The sequence below is a fragment of the Cheilinus undulatus genome, linkage group 10 (genome assembly GCF_018320785.1).
Source record: "Cheilinus undulatus linkage group 10, ASM1832078v1, whole genome shotgun sequence".
In the NCBI taxonomy this organism is placed as follows: Eukaryota; Metazoa; Chordata; class Actinopteri; order Labriformes; family Labridae; genus Cheilinus; species Cheilinus undulatus.
Window position 1 is genome coordinate 18,415,523 of NC_054874.1, and position 20,262 is coordinate 18,435,784.

Below are 20,262 nucleotides of genomic sequence, written 5' to 3' on the forward strand. Positions count from 1 at the left end.
AATTCAGATTTTACAGCATTAATGTGTCACTGATCACTTTACTGTTGCAGCTGATCTCAGCCATAACTCAGTTTGCGTTAAATTCACTTCAAGAGGTCATTTCCATAAATCTGAGTGGACTGGAAATGCTCAAATCTCACATTTGATTAAATCTATATAACAAACCCAGAAATACTAGCCTTTAACCTCTTTGGATCAACATAAACATAAAAATACAAAAACTAAATTTAAGACCTCATGGACTTGCATTTAAATATTTTTAAGAGCCTTAACTTTTGCTTAATGGATTTATAAACTTTTAATGCCTTTTATAAACAGACATATTCAACTTCTCAAAGGATACCGCTGATGAAATCTAACAAGTGAACATTTCAAAGGCAGGCAGGAGTATGTCAGGTACTGAAGTATATACAACAAGAAATGATGGACAACTTACCCTTGCACTCTGGCCGGCAATAAGCTGGTCATCCTCGGTCTGTACGCTGGTCCTGCTGCGAACATCAAAGTCTTCAGTCTCAAAGTCAGAGTCATCCAGCTCCTCTGGAGTCTGCAGCAGGACAACACACAGTGAGAGAGGGGTGAAGGAAGGGCCAACCAGGACGCATTCATCAACACAGCAGCAGAAGAAACAAGAGACAAGAGAAGGAAAAGGTAAGAAAAAGAAGTAAGATATGAATGGAAGGAATAAAATAATATTGGCATACTACAGGCTTCTGAGCTGTATTAAATAACCAACCTGCTTACTATGTGTGAGAAATGCCTTGGCACTGCCGGTGAGGGCGGCCTCAGATAAATGTCTTCTTCCCAACAGCTTAGTACAAGAAACTGTAAACTCTAGATGAATTTGTAAATCAAGTGTAATGTGCTGCCTGTGCATTCTGAGAGAGGAAAATGAAGGTACAAGCTGGTATGAAACATATTGGGAGAAAAACTCTTCAGTCCCATCTGTCGCTGCTGTCTGTAAAGAGGCGTGTGAGGCATGAGTTGTGTTCTTCTTGAGTGTTTCTACTTCATCTCTGATCCCTCACCTCTTCCTTTGCTTTGAATGCAAAACAAGCTACAAGCAAGTATTCTTCCATAAATATTAATATTCAAAAGAATTTCTATCTCAACAGGTCATGCTTGAGGCAAAATACAATACTGACTGACAGGGAAATGTATTTGGTAGTGATATAGGCCCAGAAAAGATGATGTGGACAGATAAAGGGGCATTATCACGCCTCTGCCGCTACTTGTGCTTATCCAGCTGTCTCAATACCTCCCTTCTGTAATGGATTTGGAGCCCCCATGTCTAAAAATAGCTGAAGGTCTCTGAATAACCTTACACTGCTTTATGGGATGTAGAGATGCTCTTGTTCTCAGGGGAATAGGGGTTTCAAAGCTGTAGTGACTCACAGGCATCTCTTTCAACCCAAACAATGCTGTTCAGTGGGGCAGAGATATCACCTGCTGTGGCCTGAGCAACAGATAACCTGTGAATGTGGGACCTGCTCAGAGAAGATAGCTCATAGTGAGTGCCTGATGGGACATAACTGTAGAGAAGTGACAACAATAGTCTGCAGATAAATTTAAAAAAAGATTTTGTCAACGTAGCACTGTTATTGTCACAGAAAATAAAAATTTAATACTGTATTTTATGCTGTGGCAAAATGTGTAAATCAATATTTAATTTTGAATGGCCAATGCTGTGTCTGGAAACAGAAATATTCCACCTGATTCACCTCTTTCTGTCACATTTGAGCAGATGGTATCTGAAGTGCAACGGTTAAGAGACAAAGGACAGTATGGGAGCTGAAATCAAAGTACCCTAACAACGATAGGCCTTGGTCTTATCTTGTATTTCTGTCTGCTGCTGTAGATATGAACAGGGCAGCCCAAAAGTAAAATCCCCCTCAGCTTTTTGAGGACAGGGCCAGCCAAATCACCTTGAGCTGTGGCAACCTGCAAGAATCATAAGGTAGCGACAGCTGCCCCTGTATCTGGCTGTCAAAAGCTCCCTGACTTTGAGACAGTTTGATGTCCGGGAGGCGTTTTCTTTAATGTCGCTGTAGGTGGGAGAAGGCTCTGTCCGCCTGTCAAACCACTGAGGGATGTCCAACACAGGGCACCACTTACAGGGGTTAAACACTTGTCCATCTTTGGTAGCCCCAACCCCACACTTGTCTGCTCTGATTTAAGATTGTGAAGGGCATGCATGTGGCGGGTTACAGAAAGAATGCAAGCTTGTGTGTTTTTGTGTGTCTGTGAGTACATGCCCTCTAGAGCAGTCTTGCTACACTCATTTCTCATATTGTTCTGTAGACTGGCTGAACATGCCTAGTAGTTTCACATAAGAAACTGTGCCACTGTAGAGCAGTTCAGCCACGGAAACTATTCTTTGACATAGACATTCATGTTTTTTAAAAATTTGCCTAAACTAATTACAAGAAACATGATTGATACTTTTTACCAAAACATAAAACACATCCCCAGAAACGGTGGCACAACTGTCTTGCAAAATGAAACACCAGACTTATAGCTTTGTTTCCTTTTTTCAAACCTGATTCCTCCCACTAAACAATACATACAGCTATGCATGCTTCGTTCGAAGCACTGACGTGATTGATTCAAAACGTCAAGTATTTAACTTATTTAACTTCATGAGGCCATGTCATATATTCAGATGCAAGTGTGTAGAATTAAGTTTCCATTTTATTGTTCTGGTGAAGTTTAGTTTTGTTGTCTTGGAACTGCATTTCAAGTACGGCATGTGTATGCAAGACAAATGCTACCTATTTCACATAGTATGTAATTTCACATGTGTGTGTGTTTGTGGGGGGCAGCTGTCTGATATTGCAGATGGCTGTGTTTGCTGCTCAGCTGAGCAGTCGTGTCAAACACTGAAAGTTACGTCAGTGCAGACCCTCTACTGTATGTAGCTCCACCTTTTCGACAGAAGTGTCCTTCTAATTGAGACTGCACAGGAGTAACAACAGTGAGACTAATCAGTGACTAGGGATGGCACGGTTACCCATTTTCACAATTAAGAGCGGTATTAAATTTTAAGACTAGTTCATTGTAACGTTTCCTAAATACCGTCAATTTCCAGAAAATATTATGCCGGGAACCATATTGGTACGTCAGCGCAACTCGCCCAGAACGAAATCAAAGTTACACAACAACCGCGTGTCACCGCCTCCTGTTGCTGCCTGCAGTTGCAGGTGGAGGCGTGTCACAGTCCCAAACAAACTACAGCATGGAAGAGGAAAAGCTATTCCCTCCAAATAAACGGTTCAAGTCAGCTGTGAAGAATTTTTTGGATACAAAAAAATGACCAGGGTGTCATTGTGGAAGACGGCCAGCCTAAATTTAAAACATGCCACAAAAAAATTGCCATGAAATCAGGCAATACTTCAGCACCTGTGGGATAACCACCCAGCGTTGTATGCCAAAGTACAGGAAAATAGTAACTGGGTTAAGTCATGTCAATGTTAGGGATGGGGATCAAAACCCAGGTCTATAAGGACCCGGTTCTGTGGTTTTTAAACACCCGAAATCAAGACGTTTTAGCTTATCAATACTGCTATCGAGTCTCACAGGCTCTGTGATGTAACATCATTTTAAGATAAGACTGGTGTGAAAACATATATCAGTTCTTTCAAGGGAAACATAAACTAGAAGAGTCATGCATCACATCAAACAAGAATGTACCTTAAACTGTCGGCTTGAGGAAAAAAAGACGCTTCCCGTGAGTTGCATGCTATAATACGGTATCCTGCTGCTATCCAGTGCTGGGAGTAAGGTATCCCTCACTTCGGCTGCTTCAGGACAGTTTTTTCTTCAGCTGCTCAGATAAATGCTGAAAAGTGCTCCAAAACTTTGAGCAAGTCCTGTTTGTTAACAATATTAATCCAGTGTAGAAATCTGCGGTGGAATCGGCAGAATTGAAGTTAATTAGCAAACTTTACGAGCTGAAGACAGAAAATATGATGCGTTCACGTAACCTCAGTAAATTAGCCAACTGTAGTCTATATGTTATGATGTGTTCAAATGCCCCATAAAAATGGGAAAATTTAGTTTTTGACGAGAAACTTTAATAAATACAGTTGTGAATATGAATAATGTGTTTATATTTGAGGGATATAAAATAGATGTGACTGACTGAATTATAGCTTTTTAGCTCAAACACTACTCAGCTAAGATCACTCGAGTGGTCCATCCAAATGGGATTATTAACATTTTACTGGTAATTATTGGTTACTTGACATTGTTGATATATTATTTTGTTATGAGAGCATCCTAAGATGGAAATAAATTAAAATACAACACCTATAAGGAGCGTTCATGTGATTTTACTCATTCATGGTAGTGTGAAATTAATTAATGCAAAAATAATCGTGATAATCGTAAAATCGCAATTATTTCTCTGACAACAATCACACCAAGAAAATCTGTAATCGTGAAATCCCTATCGGCGACCAGGGTTTTAAACGAACAAGCTGCGCTCAATTAAGCCATTTGTGTTCAGTTATTTGTTCAGCTGTTAAGAATAGTATTTGAGTGAGACCTGGTGGACAGAATTTACTAGTTTGGAGTCATGCTGTTCATACATGAGCTTTAAGTTTTCAGAGAAGTGCATTTCACCATTTCTTTGTATGAAAAATGAATAAACTGTGATAGTGATCTTAAAGAGGCTGCTCTATAGATGTGTAAAGCAGCTGAAATATTCCCTGCTGAATAATGACCACCAAACCTGTGATGATTACCCTAAATGCCTAATCAAAAAAAATCCTGGCAACCCCATGGGGAACTACATAATTTCCATTTTATGATAACAGATGAAGTTTGAGTTGATTCTCACCATTATCTACTAGTCAGAGAGGCAGATTCATTCTGACGGATTAATTATAAGTATGAAAGATTTCTCATAAATCCTCTGTTATTTTTAACACACCTGCCCACCTACACACACACCCACCTGCCAGTGTTCAGCTTGCCCCACAGGCCCAGTGTTAACAGCTTAATCAATCTGGATAACAGGAGTGGAGCTGGGGCAGATGGAAATTGAATGTAGCTCTCTGGCTTGCAGTCCGACTAAAGAATGCTAATTAAAACCTCCATCTTAAATCAATCGCTTATTATAATGCAAATACCGCATGAATGTCCCTCACTCATTTGGGTTTGTCTATGTCTGAGCAGCATTATTCATGGGAGCCCGGGCGGAGCTTTTGAACACCACTGTCAACACAAAATGTGCTGTCAAGACTAATGATTCTAATTCAGACCATTAAAGTGTTGAAAATAATGGAAGATGACATAATACAACCAACCAGCTCATTGTAGCTCTACATAGCAAATATATAATTAGATACTGTTACACACAAGAAGCATTTTAAACAAATCCACTTTCTTCTTAATATATAAAAATCCCATTCAGCAGTCTTAAGTAGTTAATGTAGTTATATACTGTAAGAACTATCCATTTCTCTTTACAGCTGGAGTGGCTTTTGTTGTCGGCACATAGTCAGTCAATTAGGTACCCAACTACCATCTGTCTCAGTTATAGTTCTACTCAAGCAAAGGCCATTAACCCACAGACAACCAAGTCTGCTGTTACACTAGATTGCAAGTCTGGTCAATTAGGTCTGCTCTTGCATGAGACAAGTTAATCACTGGCTTCTAGGATTGCACGCATACACAGTTTCTCACGTTCCATTAAAATCAGCATCTGGTGCACACATCAATGGCTATATATATACAATTACATCACACTACAATAACCAAGGCCTCTTACAATGCTGTGGATTGGATGACTTTGGTTGAAATGTTTTAAATCCAAGAACATCAAATAAACCTTGAACCGTCACCATAAATCCTCTCCATGGTAGATGAATTTTGACCTTTACACAGAGCTTGTGTGGTTTTTAAAAGATTACAGCTTCTTAATGTGGTCAAAGGTAAACCTTTCTATGTAAGTGAAAATGTCCTGTAGAAAACAGCATTTATTTAGTCCTGACAACTTAGTCCATGCTCTAGGGAAGATCAGGTCCAGATTAAATGCAGAACAGGAAGAGGAAATGCCATCATTGAAGTTTAAAAATAGCTCTCGCTGTTTTTTTTTTTTTTTTTTTTGGGGGGGGGGGTGGTTTTATTTTATTTTGAATGGGCAGAAAAACCACCCAACTTACTCTGATCATGAGCACAGCCTTGCGAATGTCACGAATGCCATCATAGACCAGACGGGACGCGTCAATGAACTCATTCTCATCCACGGGCAGCGAGGGGTTTGCACTCAAGGCCTCCACTGCAGACTCTACTTGCTCTGTGAACCGTGGCATGACTGTGGAAGGTGAGACAAAGGTGGGAGGAAGAGAAGAACAACATCAATGAAGATTCACTCCAATAAAAACACAAAGAGAAGCACACAGCCAAAGTGACTGGAACACAAATAAGGGCACAATGGGACTTGGCTTAATCTAACACCTAGGGAGTGTTGAAAACATTTTGCATGAGACAATCATAAAACAAAAAATAAAAATCATAATGATAAAAATAAAGCAAAAATATACTAGTAAGTAGGGCTGCTCGATCACAGCAAAAACCATGAGAACTATTATTTTGATTGGCCTTAAAATCACAATTATTAAATGCAATTTAACAACATTGGCACATACCCAACCTAAACACTTTTAACACTTTAAAAATAAGCAAAACAGGACAGTAAATTCTAGTAGCAATCATCAATATGTAAAAAATAATGCTATACTAGAAAAGCACTTGGAGAACAAAGACCTCCGCAATTAGCCCGATCTCCCAATAGTACAGAATCCTTTAAAGAAGGGGTATTATACTTTTCTGATTTTTTTAAAACATAAATATAAAGTCACAATATTGGGTGTCCATACTCCACGTATGCAAATTTTCAAACCACAAGATAAACGTATGCGGCAGTAATCTTGTAATTAGTGTGTAAACTGATGAAAACGATTTGTTGAAAATTTCTACGAGATTCTCCCGAGACGAGATTTTGATGGAGCGAACTGATGAGGTCATCGCAATAGGATCTCCTGACTGGTTCGTGGTTCGTCCGTACTGCCGGCAAAGCAGAACAGACCGCCCTACAAGGCCTTTTAGCCATTTAGCCATTTAGCAACACAGTAATTAAACACTTACCAAACAGATATGTCCTGCTCTATCCTTCGCTGTTGCTGCTTTTCTTCCCCCCTCTCTCCAAACTATAAGGATCATACTCTGGGTCTAACACGTGCGGACGTATATCAAAATTCACCATATTTTACTCAGTCGGATCAGTTCATTCAAAGTTTTCAACTACTAGCATAACAACATTAGCCACATCGGAGGAGGCGGGCACAAAACATTAAGTCCTGCTGCCGGCCAGCCTCCGGAAAATCGGCCAATCGGAGGAAAGCAGGTCCGTGGAGCGGGGGGATGTTAAAGAGACAGCAGCGAAAAATGAAGCGTTTCAGACGGAAGTTAAAATAAGGGTTTTTCAGGATGCCAGTGTGAGAAACATGACGAGTTTTTTGAGCTGTAAACCATGTAAAGCTACTACATGGGTATCAGAGAGATGGTGTAAAGCCTTGAACAAAGGCAAAATACCCGCACTTAAAAAAAAAAAAATCCTGGATCTAATCTAATCAGTTCTTCCTTATACCATTTCTGACATTTCCTGAAAATTTCATCAAAATCCATCCACAACTTGTTGAGTTATGTTGCTAATAAGCAAACTAACAAACAAACTAACCAATACATGAACAAACCCACCCAATCACATAGCCTCCTTGGCCGAGGTAAAAATAACAATGAAGAAACAAAAAAAATTGAAGGACAAAGACTAAAACAATTACCACATCAAAAAAACCTATGGACTAAACAAGAACATGATATGGCAAGATTATCTTGTTTTATAATCCTTGGGTGCCAAAATCCTGATTGAAACTGAAACTCGATTAATTGTCCAGTCCTTCTAGTGAGTCCTTATTCTTTTCCATTTCCATTTTCTTTTACAGAAAAAATTCTTACTGCCCCAGTATGATTTAACAGTTTGGACTGTCGGTCTTCTTATTCAATGTGCTGCCATCTACTCTAGCATGAGAAATAGGGAAAAGTGCTGAGGGGAACGGATCCCATAATGGGCGTAACAGAGTTTTACAGTAGAAGGTTTCACAAAGCTCTCCCAGCAGGCATGTACTTTGCCCCAGTGACGATATAACAGCTCCGGAGGGCTTTTCAGCACATCTGCATTAATAGTATTTCACATCCTGTATTTAGGATTCAGCTTTAGCTATATGGTAAAGAAGTGGATGTCAGGATGCAGATGTAGGGGGCAAGAACAGTGAGAAAAGTAAAGGTTTTTCTCTGTGTTTGTGGACCATATTTGACCTATGCACAGTCCTGAGATAAAGGTGCTGAAAAATCAAATACTTAAGAAAAAAACATTAGGAAGCATTTTGTGTGTTGTGGGTACACTGATCAGAATTCCCTTCCAGCACAGAGGAGTTTTAAATAATTTCACATTAAAGACAAAAAGCAGAAAGAAGTATTATGATGTCTAGTGGACAGCTTTTGAGCTCAGTCCAGTCCTGAATAGGAAATTAATTTTTGGGTCAACCTGCCACTGCTGCCAGTTGTTTCAAAAATCTACCTGCTCCTTTATAGAACTGGCAGCATTGTGAAATGACCTTTAATGTACAATCTAGTCATATACTATTAAAGAAATAGGCAATTTTAAGAAGATATATGTTGAAAATATGAGAAAAAGTGCTGACATGTTCTTTGTCTTGTTCATTTACAGGAACCAAAAAAAAAAAATTTAGTTATTAATATGAGGCTAGCTGGAGTCTCCATTAAAGCCATGTTCTCCAAGACTTAGAACTAGAATTATCTCATATTTAAAAATAAAATTTAGAACAGTTCAACCTGCTTGCTTTTATATATATACATATATATACAGTGCTCAACAAATTTATTAGACCACCCTAACCCTGACCAAAGTAAGGTTTATGCCGCAGCTGCCCTAAATTAACACAATTGGTAATTACCAAAACCATTTTTGATGTTTCTGCAATGGTTAATACACCAATATGTAGAAGCTCTTTCACCCAAATGATATTTTTAATGCTAAAATATAATTATTATTGTTATCCATGAATTTTCAAATTTACTGATTTACAAAAATCTGAAAAAATAGTAAAGCACATTAATATTTCTTGATTAATATGTCAAATTATAGTTATTTACTTGCATTCCTGAACAGAAAAATGAGTTTTAGTGCTTGAATGTTATGCTTGATTAATTTTCTGACTTCTCAGAGAAGCCCAGTGAGCCAGCTCAAATTTGGGTGAATTCAGTTTGAAATCCCCCATTCCTGTTCAAAATGGTAAAACGTGGAGAGCTCACTGAAAATGAAAGAGTCTGCATTAAAGCACTTCATGATGCTGTATGGTCTTTGAGACAAATATGACAGGTGGTCTAATAAATTTGTTAAGCACTGTGTGTGTGTATATACATATATATTTTTTTTTTTTTAACTATTGGGCTGAAGATAAGCATGATACCAGTATTAAAAGCACATTCTACAGAGATTCTGGTCCTGCTGCCCTGTGTTAGGCTGGCCATACACTAGAGAGGTGAGGACAACACTACAGACATGAGGAAAGTTTTAAACGATTTTTCATTTTAATCCTCTGAATGCATACACTAGACGACTCAGCTAGATTGTCAGATCACTGGAGACCACACACCTGCCGACCTGCCTACGACCTCATGTGATCACGTGACTTCAGAAAAAACACACAAACATGGATGTGTGTCGATACCGACTTGTTGTCTCTCCAGAACAGGCTGCTCTGGCATGCGTTAGACTCAGGACGAAATTCTGGCTGGAATTAAGGTACAGTTGTGTTCATGGTTGTGAGAGGTGAAAGTACGTATGATCCGTCTGGTGACGCTACCCAGTGTGCTCGCTCTCATTGGTTGTTGTGGGTTCTCCGTCAGCGGCACTATGACATAGAATCGTAAATATCAAACATGTTTGATATTTAAAATTCAGGGTCTGGGAGGCTACAATGCAATTTGGAGCAGTAAATCAATTGTGTTGACACCACCCACATGCAGACTACTCAGACAAATAATTGTTTGCGATGAGGCTCCAGTCAGTATATGTCCCCACAATCGTCGGGGCGGTCAAATCTTGCCTAAAATCGGGCTTAAAATCCTGTAGTGTGTGGCCGGCCTTAACGTGGCGTCGAGCCAAATCATTTCAAAACTTATGTTATCCTTGAAAACAAATGCTCTGACACAAGGAGGAGGAGGCGGACTTTGGTTACAGGCTCTATGTCAAAAGTAAAACTAGCAGAAGACGCTGAGTAAATCTAGATTCTTCTCATAAATCAAAATCTCTCAAACATTTTAATGTACACACATAAAAAAATATTTTCAGTTTTATGCACTATTATTTTCCTTCTATTAACTGTATGGAAAAAAAAAGCAGACCAATTCTACAGACAGTGTCTCAGCCGCGGCAGAAATCCAGCCTGAATTAGAGCACTCCACATATTCTGACTTTTAATGGGCCCAACCTCAAGAGAGCCAGACTGCTCCAAAATCTGACAACTGATAAATTGTTCTACCATCTTGTTAGCTTGTTAGTGATGGAAGCTAACACGTCTCATATACACTGTCTAATAATGATACAGTGGAGTATAAGGACAGAAACATCTTTTACAACATAACTCAGGGTGAAAGATTCAGGCCTAGCTGGCAACTAAACAATGTCTGATGTGGATATAAGTAGTAAAAGCTGAGTTGAAGTGCTTATATTCTCAAATGTCAAATTCATAACAAATACGGGATTGGGTGTAATCAGAAAATTGCATTTTCTAAGACAATTCTGATGCTACTTGAATGTTAAGCTTTCTAAATGCCATAAAAAAATCAAGCTTAAATTAGTATCCACAATGAAAGCCATGAAAACATTAAAGAGCAGACATTAGAAGAATGACCATATATGACACAAACCTTTATCCACGTTAAAGTTGACGTAAAATCATGCCAATACAAAGTCAATTAGCTCAGGTAATGTATTACAATTAATAGTCTATCTTTTACCAAAAAAATAAATAAACAAAAAAAATGAGGGGGCTTGGCATTTTCACTATGTACGCCCTAGTGACCGAACAATTTAAGGAATGAAATAAAAAAAAGGGTGGAATATTTTACTCTGAGCCCTAAGGTATTTCTACCATTTTGTTTCACCTTACTGACTTAAAAAGTTTGTAAAACATCAACCATGTGGCGCAGCATGGCGACTATAGACATGTCAGTACACAACTTTTGTTGCTTTTGAAAAGAAAACAACTCACTGCAATTCTTTGTTCTTCTTTTAACAAAGAAATGTTAAGTTCTGATAAAACTGGCGCTTTAGCAGCATCCACGCTAATGTCTTCCGCCTTAATGGCACTGGCCTCTTGTTGCTGCTTGCTTACATCACAACTCTGCTGCGTCTGAAAGTACTGCCCCTTGTCGCTGATTGGTCCTGTCACTTTCTAACCGGGCCCAAACGGTTCAGACGGAAGCTTTGCGAGATGGATTCACCAGTGAGAAACACAGAAACAGGCGTATCCATCTGCTTTGCAAGGTTACCACTTACCAGTTACAAGTTAAAAATGAATTTAAAGTTAGTGCTCTCTTGGGGGAGCAAGTGGCCTAGTGGTTAAAGGTGCTCCCCATGTACGTGGGTGGCCCGGGTTCAAATCTGGCCTGAGGCCCTTTACCGCATGTCTCTCCCCCACTCTTGACCCTGTTTCCGACTCTATCAACTGTCCTCCTCTATCTAATAAAGGCACAAAAATGCCCAAAATAAATCTTTAAAAAAAAAAAAAAAAGTTAGCGCTCTCTTTTCCAAAATGTCAATAAATGTTTTTTTTGCCTTTGTAGACATAAAGCCACAGTCAATAGGCAGAACACATCTTCCAATGTATTCTGCTATGTGTCTCTTTAAATTTAAGCCATGTGACTTTAAAATCTCAATGTTTATTAATGCACTCCACTGACAAAAGTAACAAGAATTGTTAAATCAAATTGGAAAATAACCATGTTTCTTCTGTACCTGTGTCAGTAAGGAGCTTGGTGGCTTCCAGTACTTTTTCTGTGTAGACTCCAGGCTCGTAATTGTCCATTTCAGACGTGACGACATGGACAACTCTGGCAGCACGTCCTCGAATAGCTCCAGCAGTGCGATCCAAACCATCAACATCCTTCTCCTGCAGTGCGATGACACATTTATTCACATCCTCCAGGATGTGGTTCTCTGGGGATTAAAAACAATGATGCAGTTATTAGTGTAAACTCAGAACCATTTTTCCCCTAACATGCTACCAAATGTTAGAATTAAATTTGACCTCAACACATACTCTACATTTTTTCCCCCATTCAAGTCACATGATAATCTGAGGAGGAAAAGGTTACGTGTCATAATGAGAGAATACCTCTAGTCAGGAAACTCTCAGTGCACATTTGAAGCTGAATGGTCCTGAAATTAAAAGGGCCACTGGGAAACTCTCATATAGGATGGAGAGGAATAAAGACAAATTCTCAGACTGCTTATTAATGGGAGCCTGTTAAATGCAAATGTCCACTGCGTAAATTACAGCCTGTCCTTGGCTGGAGGTGAGAGAAGTCACTCTGCTTAATGCTTAACGAGAACTCTGTAAGGGTATGCCTGACAAACCATTTGTGTGGTTTAACACATGTGACAGGATGTCAATTGTAGATGTACTGCTGCTGATGCTTCAGTACCTTCCTCCGTGGAGTCCAGTCAGCCTTGGTATGTATGACTCTCTATGGAAAAGACTAATATTTCACATTCTTCACAGTTATTCACACTCTCTTAAGAATGGCTCTAACTGCTTTGTGTCAGTCCATTTCAACACTGAGCAAGAGCGTCATGTGACAAACAGTGCATTGCAAATGTTCTCATCAATGATCCTCCAACAGAACAACTCATTTCTTGTAATGAATAAGCACCACTCACCTGACACAGAAAGGAAGTCATCAATAGATGTTATGTCATCAACAGCATCAGTGAGGACGCGGACCTGCTTCTCCCATTGCTCCTTGAACAAATCCATATTGTCCTGGGCCACCTTACTGTTGGGTTTGGCAGCAAGGGCTAACGCTGCATTAATCACCTGTAATCACCCAATTACAACCATTAAAGCTCCATTAAAGCATAGCCCTCAGCCACAACATTAGCATAGGTTGATTGCATAAAGCCCCCCACACTCCCACCCCAATGTTGGGACTGCAGCACAAAACCAGTTCATTCCTGGGAGTGATTACAGAGACGAAACATTCTGAAAGACTGAATGAAATGCACTACTTGCTGCTTGTTTTGGGGGGAGAGACAACTGTGAATATAAGGGCTCAGTGTAAAGGGGAGTTATTAGATGACACTAAAAGAAGCAACTGTAGCATAGAAAAAAACTGCTAGATCTTTTGTGTATAGATAAGGACTAGAAGACAATGGCTGATATACAATAAACCGTTAAGTATCATTTGCTTTGTTTATTTTCATCACAAAAACCAAACTTATTTTCTTTGTCCGTTATACAAGAGACAAACTGCAACCCCAGAGTTAGTTCAAACCATTTACAGTTTTGACATGAGGAAATGCTGAATCTTGGGGAATACAGACCTAAAAATGCTCTGAGAGTTCAGCACTGGTGGGAGAGGTTATATGAGGGCACAGAAAGTGAGTGAATCAATTTGCTCACAGGGATGTGAAACAGCATGGCTGCAAGTGATATCAAGAAATAGTTGCAGTCTTGTCATGGAAGGTGTGATTGTGTCCATATTTCTTCTTTTATTAAATGCATTTTTTATTTTACAGGGCTGTAAGGTGTGACATATATGTCGCACGTACCACAAGAAAATTGGTCTTTGCAACAAGGTTTTCTTACCTCATCGCACAGGTGTGATGACGTGACAGAGTGGCAGAGGAGTGTGTGCATGCTAAGCATGCAGATATGACTTTAGGCTTAACTGTAAGTCCCTAAATTTCAGACTTTAAATTTCAGAAAATAAAACATGTACTTAATTTTATGTCTTAATTTTGACCAGGGATGCACAATATTAGAGTTTATGAAATATTGTGATAGTTACATATTCATTTTGGCCAATGTCTGTTGTTCCAGCCTAAAAAAAATTGATCAAAAAAAAAAAAAGACTACAGCAGCAAGGTCTGATTTCCAAATCCTATCACTCTAACAATTTTCAAGCACCAACACTCCTATAAGGTTAGTCAGCTTCCTGCAGTTTGCTCTTGCTTTATGACTGAATATGGAGATGAGCCGCCTGTGTCATTCTTCTCAACTGCATCCCAAAATCTTTAATAATGATTGGCTGTTTGCTTCATTAGCCATTCATAGACTGCTGTGATTTTTAAAAATTCTTTGTTTAATTTAAGTACATTCACTTAATAAGCAAGTTGTTCAGTTAGTGGTTGGTTTTGAAGATGCAACAAACTTTTTAAATATTGTGATAAGAGTTTTTCGTTCTGTGCTATACTCACTTATTTTTTCAGGGAACATGTTATCGTTTTGTTATGATGTACAAACTACAAATATAAAAAACCAGCATTTCATATTGGCAACTCCTCGTGCTTGTATTAAAAGGCAACATGGCAGCCTCTCAAGAAGCTGAATCAGAGTGTTGAATAGAAGAAGGGGGCAAAACAGCCACATACCTGGGGGCAAAGACTTTCCAGTTGAGATGCTGCCATGCGGACCAGCTTCACTCCCTCTTCATTGTTGGAGATAGAGCATGCCAGATTGGCCACCTAAACAGAAAACACACATATCTCCCTTTTAGCCACAGACAAGAACTCTGAAACAGTCTTATCTTCAGGGAAACACAGAAAGAGCAACACATAAATATATAATTAAACTCAGATAAGTTCATTATGGTAGCCTGGGTTCGGAATTCTTCTCTATCAGAAATGGAGCAGCGCTGAAATACAAGTAATCCCAGCGGAATACAAATCCACTGCTGAGGATTAATTTATAAAGCTGCTAAAATGATACAATATGATGACACAGAGGGGAAAAAGGGACAAGTGGGAGGGAAAACAAAAGCTAAGCTGTAGAGCGAATAGATAAAATAAAAGTTCTGCATTTGTTCTGTACAAAAAGCTAAATTTCCACAAATGCTAGTAGAAGTTGGTGCTGGTGAATTGAGGACGTGGCCATAACATGAGGCTGCCAGACTGCCATTACGTTCCTGGAATAAGAGAGGCAAAATATTCCTGACACTTTCAAAAACGAGTGAGAACTGGAGTGCTGAGCTCAGCAGGTCCTGCTCCAGGCTGCCAACATTTATGGTGTGTGAGTATATTTTCTTGTATTGACCAACAAATCATCCCTGCCGTGATTATTTTTAAATATTCATGTGTCTTTCAGAGCAACATTATGCTTCTCCTCATATTCACAAAAAAATTGGGTCAGAGTCTGTGAAGAATCCCATTTATTGGTAGGGATGTACTGGCAACAATGCTAAAACAGAATGCCTGGGATATGGGGAACAGTGCCAAAGTGGGATTATCCAATCGACAGAGAATGTGCTAAACATAATCAATTACAAAGACAAAAACACGCTTCTGACTTCACTAAAGCAGGAACAAGACTGAAAGGGATTTTTAACAACCTGTGTCTTATTTTTGTAGCCAATCAATCAGTTATATTTTACCCATTCATTTAATTGCTGAGATCTGGGTCACACAGCAAAATGATAAGTATGCTGTTAACCAAAACCTATTTTTACTATAACATCAAGATTTTAGTAGCGCTGAACAGCCAACTATACTATAAAAAGACTTAGACATGATAGCTTTTACAGCTGTAGGAAAAGAAAAGGAGAAAAACAAGCATAGAGACAGTCTAAAAACTAAGTGAGGGATTAATAATGGAAAGCTTGGATTTCCACTTTATAATATTTATAATTCTTTTCTCAGAAAAATAAGAAGAAAGAAAAGGTTAACTCTCTGTTTTTCTATCTGATTGCAAATGCTTGCCCTAATGAGCTGTGTTGGGTTTTGGGATTTCAAGATTCAAGCTAGTTGATCCAAAGCTATGATAAAAGCACAGAACTGTGGGGCATATCTGTGAAAAAGAATTTTCCATTGAAGCACGGGTAGTGGAATGAATCACTGAGTGTGAAGGATCCTCTCCTCTTCAGTCATTTCTACAAGAGGAAACCTGCCCCCACCAAGAAATTTCTGTGCAATTTTGCTGATGAGAAGCACTTATTCCAGCGCTCTGGTGAGGCACTGAAACATTGATATAAACACATTCTGCATCACTATGCAAACACATGCAGGGACCACAGGGAGAACATTCAGTATCCTGAGAGGAGGGGTGAGAGAGAGCGGGTGCAAAAAGAGAAAACGGCACTTTAGACCTGTGTTTTTACTTTCATGATCTTTCACAAAAGCGTTCTTTTGCTCTCACCGTGATACCTCCGGGAAAACAGCGTTTTCAGCATAAAGGGACTGCGAAGGAAGCCAAAGAAGGAAATTCTACACTTAAGTCAACTAACAGTATTTTGCTTGCCACACTGTACCATACTCTTAAGTGTCAGGGGAGTCAGAGTTTACCCAGTCAGTGCAAACATAATCAAAAATGTATCTTCTTTCCATACAAGTACACAATTACAGGTTCGTCGGGTAGCAAAGGTATACACACATCCCCCAATCCCATGAAACACAATTGTGCTGCATAGACATATAGGAGACTATCCAATAAATTTTATCCTCATGGCTTCATCACAAAGTGCCGATTTTATCATACCACCTCTTTAACTAACTGAAATGCTGTGTGTAAAAGTCTGAGCTTCATGTGATGGATACCGTCTAGATTTTAAAAAGGGAACAATAGAGTTATCAAAGGCTACCCTGTAGTGGCTCATTAACAACAGTCAGTAACAGAAATAATTCAAACTTTGCCATAATTACCATGAGAATGAAAACATTCAGTCTTTATGAACACACTTAAAAAAGAGAAAAGGCAGTCAGAAAGCTCAAGGAAGTAAAGCCAAACAGGGAAAGTAGCAGATATCCAGGCATGATGAGAGAAGGTGAGAAAACATTTTGAAAGTTAAGGTTAAATCTGAAGCTGTCTTTCCTTTTTATTGCTGCTCCACATATGAGGTTCAAGCATGTTAGAAATTAAGTCATGCTTAAAGGTCATGTTTGAAAAAAATATGTGTTTAGTCTTTTAGAAGCAGGTTGTATTTTATCATAATCGGTTAACAGGCTGTTTATTAGCCTGCACTTAACATCTATAGAGAGGGATTTAATGGGTTAGGTAAATCACAGCACAATACATACATTCTTTGCCTTATGTAATGATACAAATGCTGTCTTCTCGATGATGACATTTGACAAATAAGAGAGTAGGTGAGCTGTTTAAAGGGCCGAAATGTGGGTCAGTCGTCATGTTGCTTTTAAACGTGTGTGAACTAATGCACCATTTGCCTGGAGGCGGCCTGCACATGCACTACTTATGATGTCATATCAACAGTCAGAGATTGGTGACATTTTGCTTTCTCTGACCCTGAATCAGGGACATATTGCATTTAAAGCATATTCTTTGTGTGACATGGCACAAAACATTTTATACTGCGAATACGGTAACTGCAACACTTACATCCATGCTGTTTGAGGGAGGCCCTATTCCAGGGCTTCTTATAATATCATTCAATATTTATTTTACACGATGCATTTGCAGGGAAATGTTAAGCAATTTCAGTGAGAGTTGAAAACCTGGAGTCCTGCTGTGACTCACCTTCTGCTGTTGCACTGATGTTGAATTGCTCTACAGGCGTGTATTCCACGAAAAGTAATATATTTAGCTGTGTTCTTTTAGCACTTGCAGCTAGTGGTGGCAAAAGCTTATAAAAGAATGAAAACATGGCATTAGCAATTGATTTCTTTACCATTATGAAGGCCTTTTGGTGCACAACATCCTCATTATAAACAATAGAATATGATTTCGATGTAATACTATTATATGATAACGCCAGATGGATTTGTTTCACACATCCATCTGGGAAAGCTTCAATAGGACACGTTTGAGAAAAGGCAGAGGCTTTGAAAAAAACTCGGAGTTTGACTGGATGAACGTTTTGTCTGTCACATCTCTACTGGCCAATCAGAGCAACAAAACATGTGACGTAGCCGCTATCGAGGAATAACGCGAAACATGACAACTAGACATGTAAGTACACGACGTTTGTCGTTGTTGAAAAGAAAACAACTCACTGCTGTTCTTTGGTCTTCTTTTAACAAAGAAATGTCGTCAAGTTCTGATAAAACTGGTGCTTTAGCATAGCTTTAGCAGCATTCACGCTAAGCTCTTCCACCATAATTGCACTGGCCTCTTGCTGCTGCTTGTTTATGTCACGACCCTGCTGAGCCTGAAAGTACTGCCCTTCGTCGCTGATTGGTCCTGTCACTTTCTAACCAGGCCCAAACGGTTCAGACGGGAGCTTTGCAAGATGGATTCGCCAGTGAAAAACAAGGAAACGGGTGTATCCATCTGCTTTGCAAGGTTAATTATATGAGGCACGTGTGGTGAAACCTTGATACTTTCATCACATAAAAACCCCTTCATTGACAAATCACAAAACAACTTTGAAATCTCTTTCTTACTCTCGCTCTCTGACATATACACACACACACACACACATATACCCTCTGTTTTCTTTTCACAGTTAAAACAACTAATGACCTCATGGTTCAAGCTGTCTCTATATTTTCCATGTAATGACAGCACAACACCTGACTCAGCATTTAGGCATACTTTAAGATAAATTACCTTAGTAACATTCATAATCTAAAGTAAGCACTTAAATAAAGGTTAGTGGTGGGACTTGATTAAAAAAATTAATCTAATTAATTAGAGGCTTTGTAACTAATTAATCTCAATTAATCGCATATCAATATTTGACACAAGAAGCAACATTTTTCAATTGAAATGGATTTTTGTATATGACTGAATCAATAAATAGACACATAAATGAGCTTAAACAACAAAATTGTGTTGATTTTCATCATTGAAAGTTAACATAAAGTGCAATATGAATAAGGAATATTGTGATTGCACTGTTTGAAATTTTCTTTCTGCATGGCAGTTCATAATTTTGGTCAGATGATGCAATCTGTAGCAGCGCTTCTAGCCCCTTATCTTCTACCACCGAGAGTGGTCGACAGCAGCGTTTCCGCTAGACTTTTTTTGTCCCTGGCCAAAATGACCGGCAGTCCTCAAGAATTCTGGCCATTTAGAACAACTGCCAGACATTTGCTTTAAAATTATTTGCTGAATTAACAGCAGCAAAAAGCATTAATCTCTCTCTTGTGTTTTTGTGTAAGTGGTTTAAAGTATCAAAATGAAAGCTGAGTTATAATTAATCTTAATTAACACAATAAAGTCCCAGCCCTAATAAAGGTATGTTATAATGCAAGGTAGAAAAATTCTTGATTTGGCTGTGTCTGAATCTTGCCAAATTAAAAGAATTGCTGTAATTAAATCAGTTATTTGTGGTGTTAATTTGATTAAACTAACCAGTTTTAGCACAGCAGTGTCTGAAATGCCACCTTTTGGTTCAATCATCTTTGAAAATGTTTTCTTCGTTGGTTTTAGTTAAAATGTCACTGAGCATGCATGCTGTTTTTATGAATCATATTTAGACTTCAGATCATGGATTTGTCATGCTTTATTGATACTGCAGATGGCTCATATGTTATTTGATGCTGTAGAGGGCTCAAATGTTATTAAATACTGGTCCACAGATAGGTGGCTATCATTATTTATGTGTGACAAAACTTCTTCAAGTGTATGAATGTTTTAGCAAGTCTGCATTAAAAAACACTTTATATACATGGAGACTGGGCAGGTAATGAAATAATTAGGATTAAAGATGTGTCAGGCACTAAAACTATCACTACACATAAAAAAGGGTTGCTATGTGTGTGGGATTTCATTTTCAAGCCTCCCAACAGTCTATCTACCTGGAAAAAAAAAACCAACGGAAAACTAGTTCAATACTTATGCCACTAACAAAGATAGAGGTCAAAATCCAATTCCAAATGGACCCTGTTCAACATTTTCAAAAAGCTGAAAATCTATAACCATTTAGCTTATCACTACTGCAATTAAATCTTGAAGGTCCTGTGACATGGCCAGTTAAGTCACTTGAACTACTACA

At 38.7% G+C, this 20,262-nt stretch overlaps 1 protein-coding gene across 3 annotated transcripts in view; it reads right to left on the bottom strand.

Annotated features, from left to right (window-relative positions):
- Positions 1 to 20,262, bottom strand: part of ctnna1 (catenin (cadherin-associated protein), alpha 1) — a 104,128-nt gene that overhangs the window by 26,264 nt on the left and 57,602 nt on the right. For all 3 annotated transcript variants that reach the window (XM_041798009.1, XM_041798008.1, XM_041798007.1), the window contains exons 10-14: positions 14,747 to 14,839; positions 13,034 to 13,190; positions 12,110 to 12,310; positions 6,168 to 6,319; positions 437 to 547 (exon numbers count right to left, since the gene is read on the bottom strand). In XM_041798009.1, coding sequence (XP_041653943.1) covers positions 437 to 547; positions 6,168 to 6,319; positions 12,110 to 12,310; positions 13,034 to 13,190; positions 14,747 to 14,839 — 714 coding nt within the window. The remainder of the gene's footprint in view (positions 1 to 436; positions 548 to 6,167; positions 6,320 to 12,109; positions 12,311 to 13,033; positions 13,191 to 14,746; positions 14,840 to 20,262) is intronic.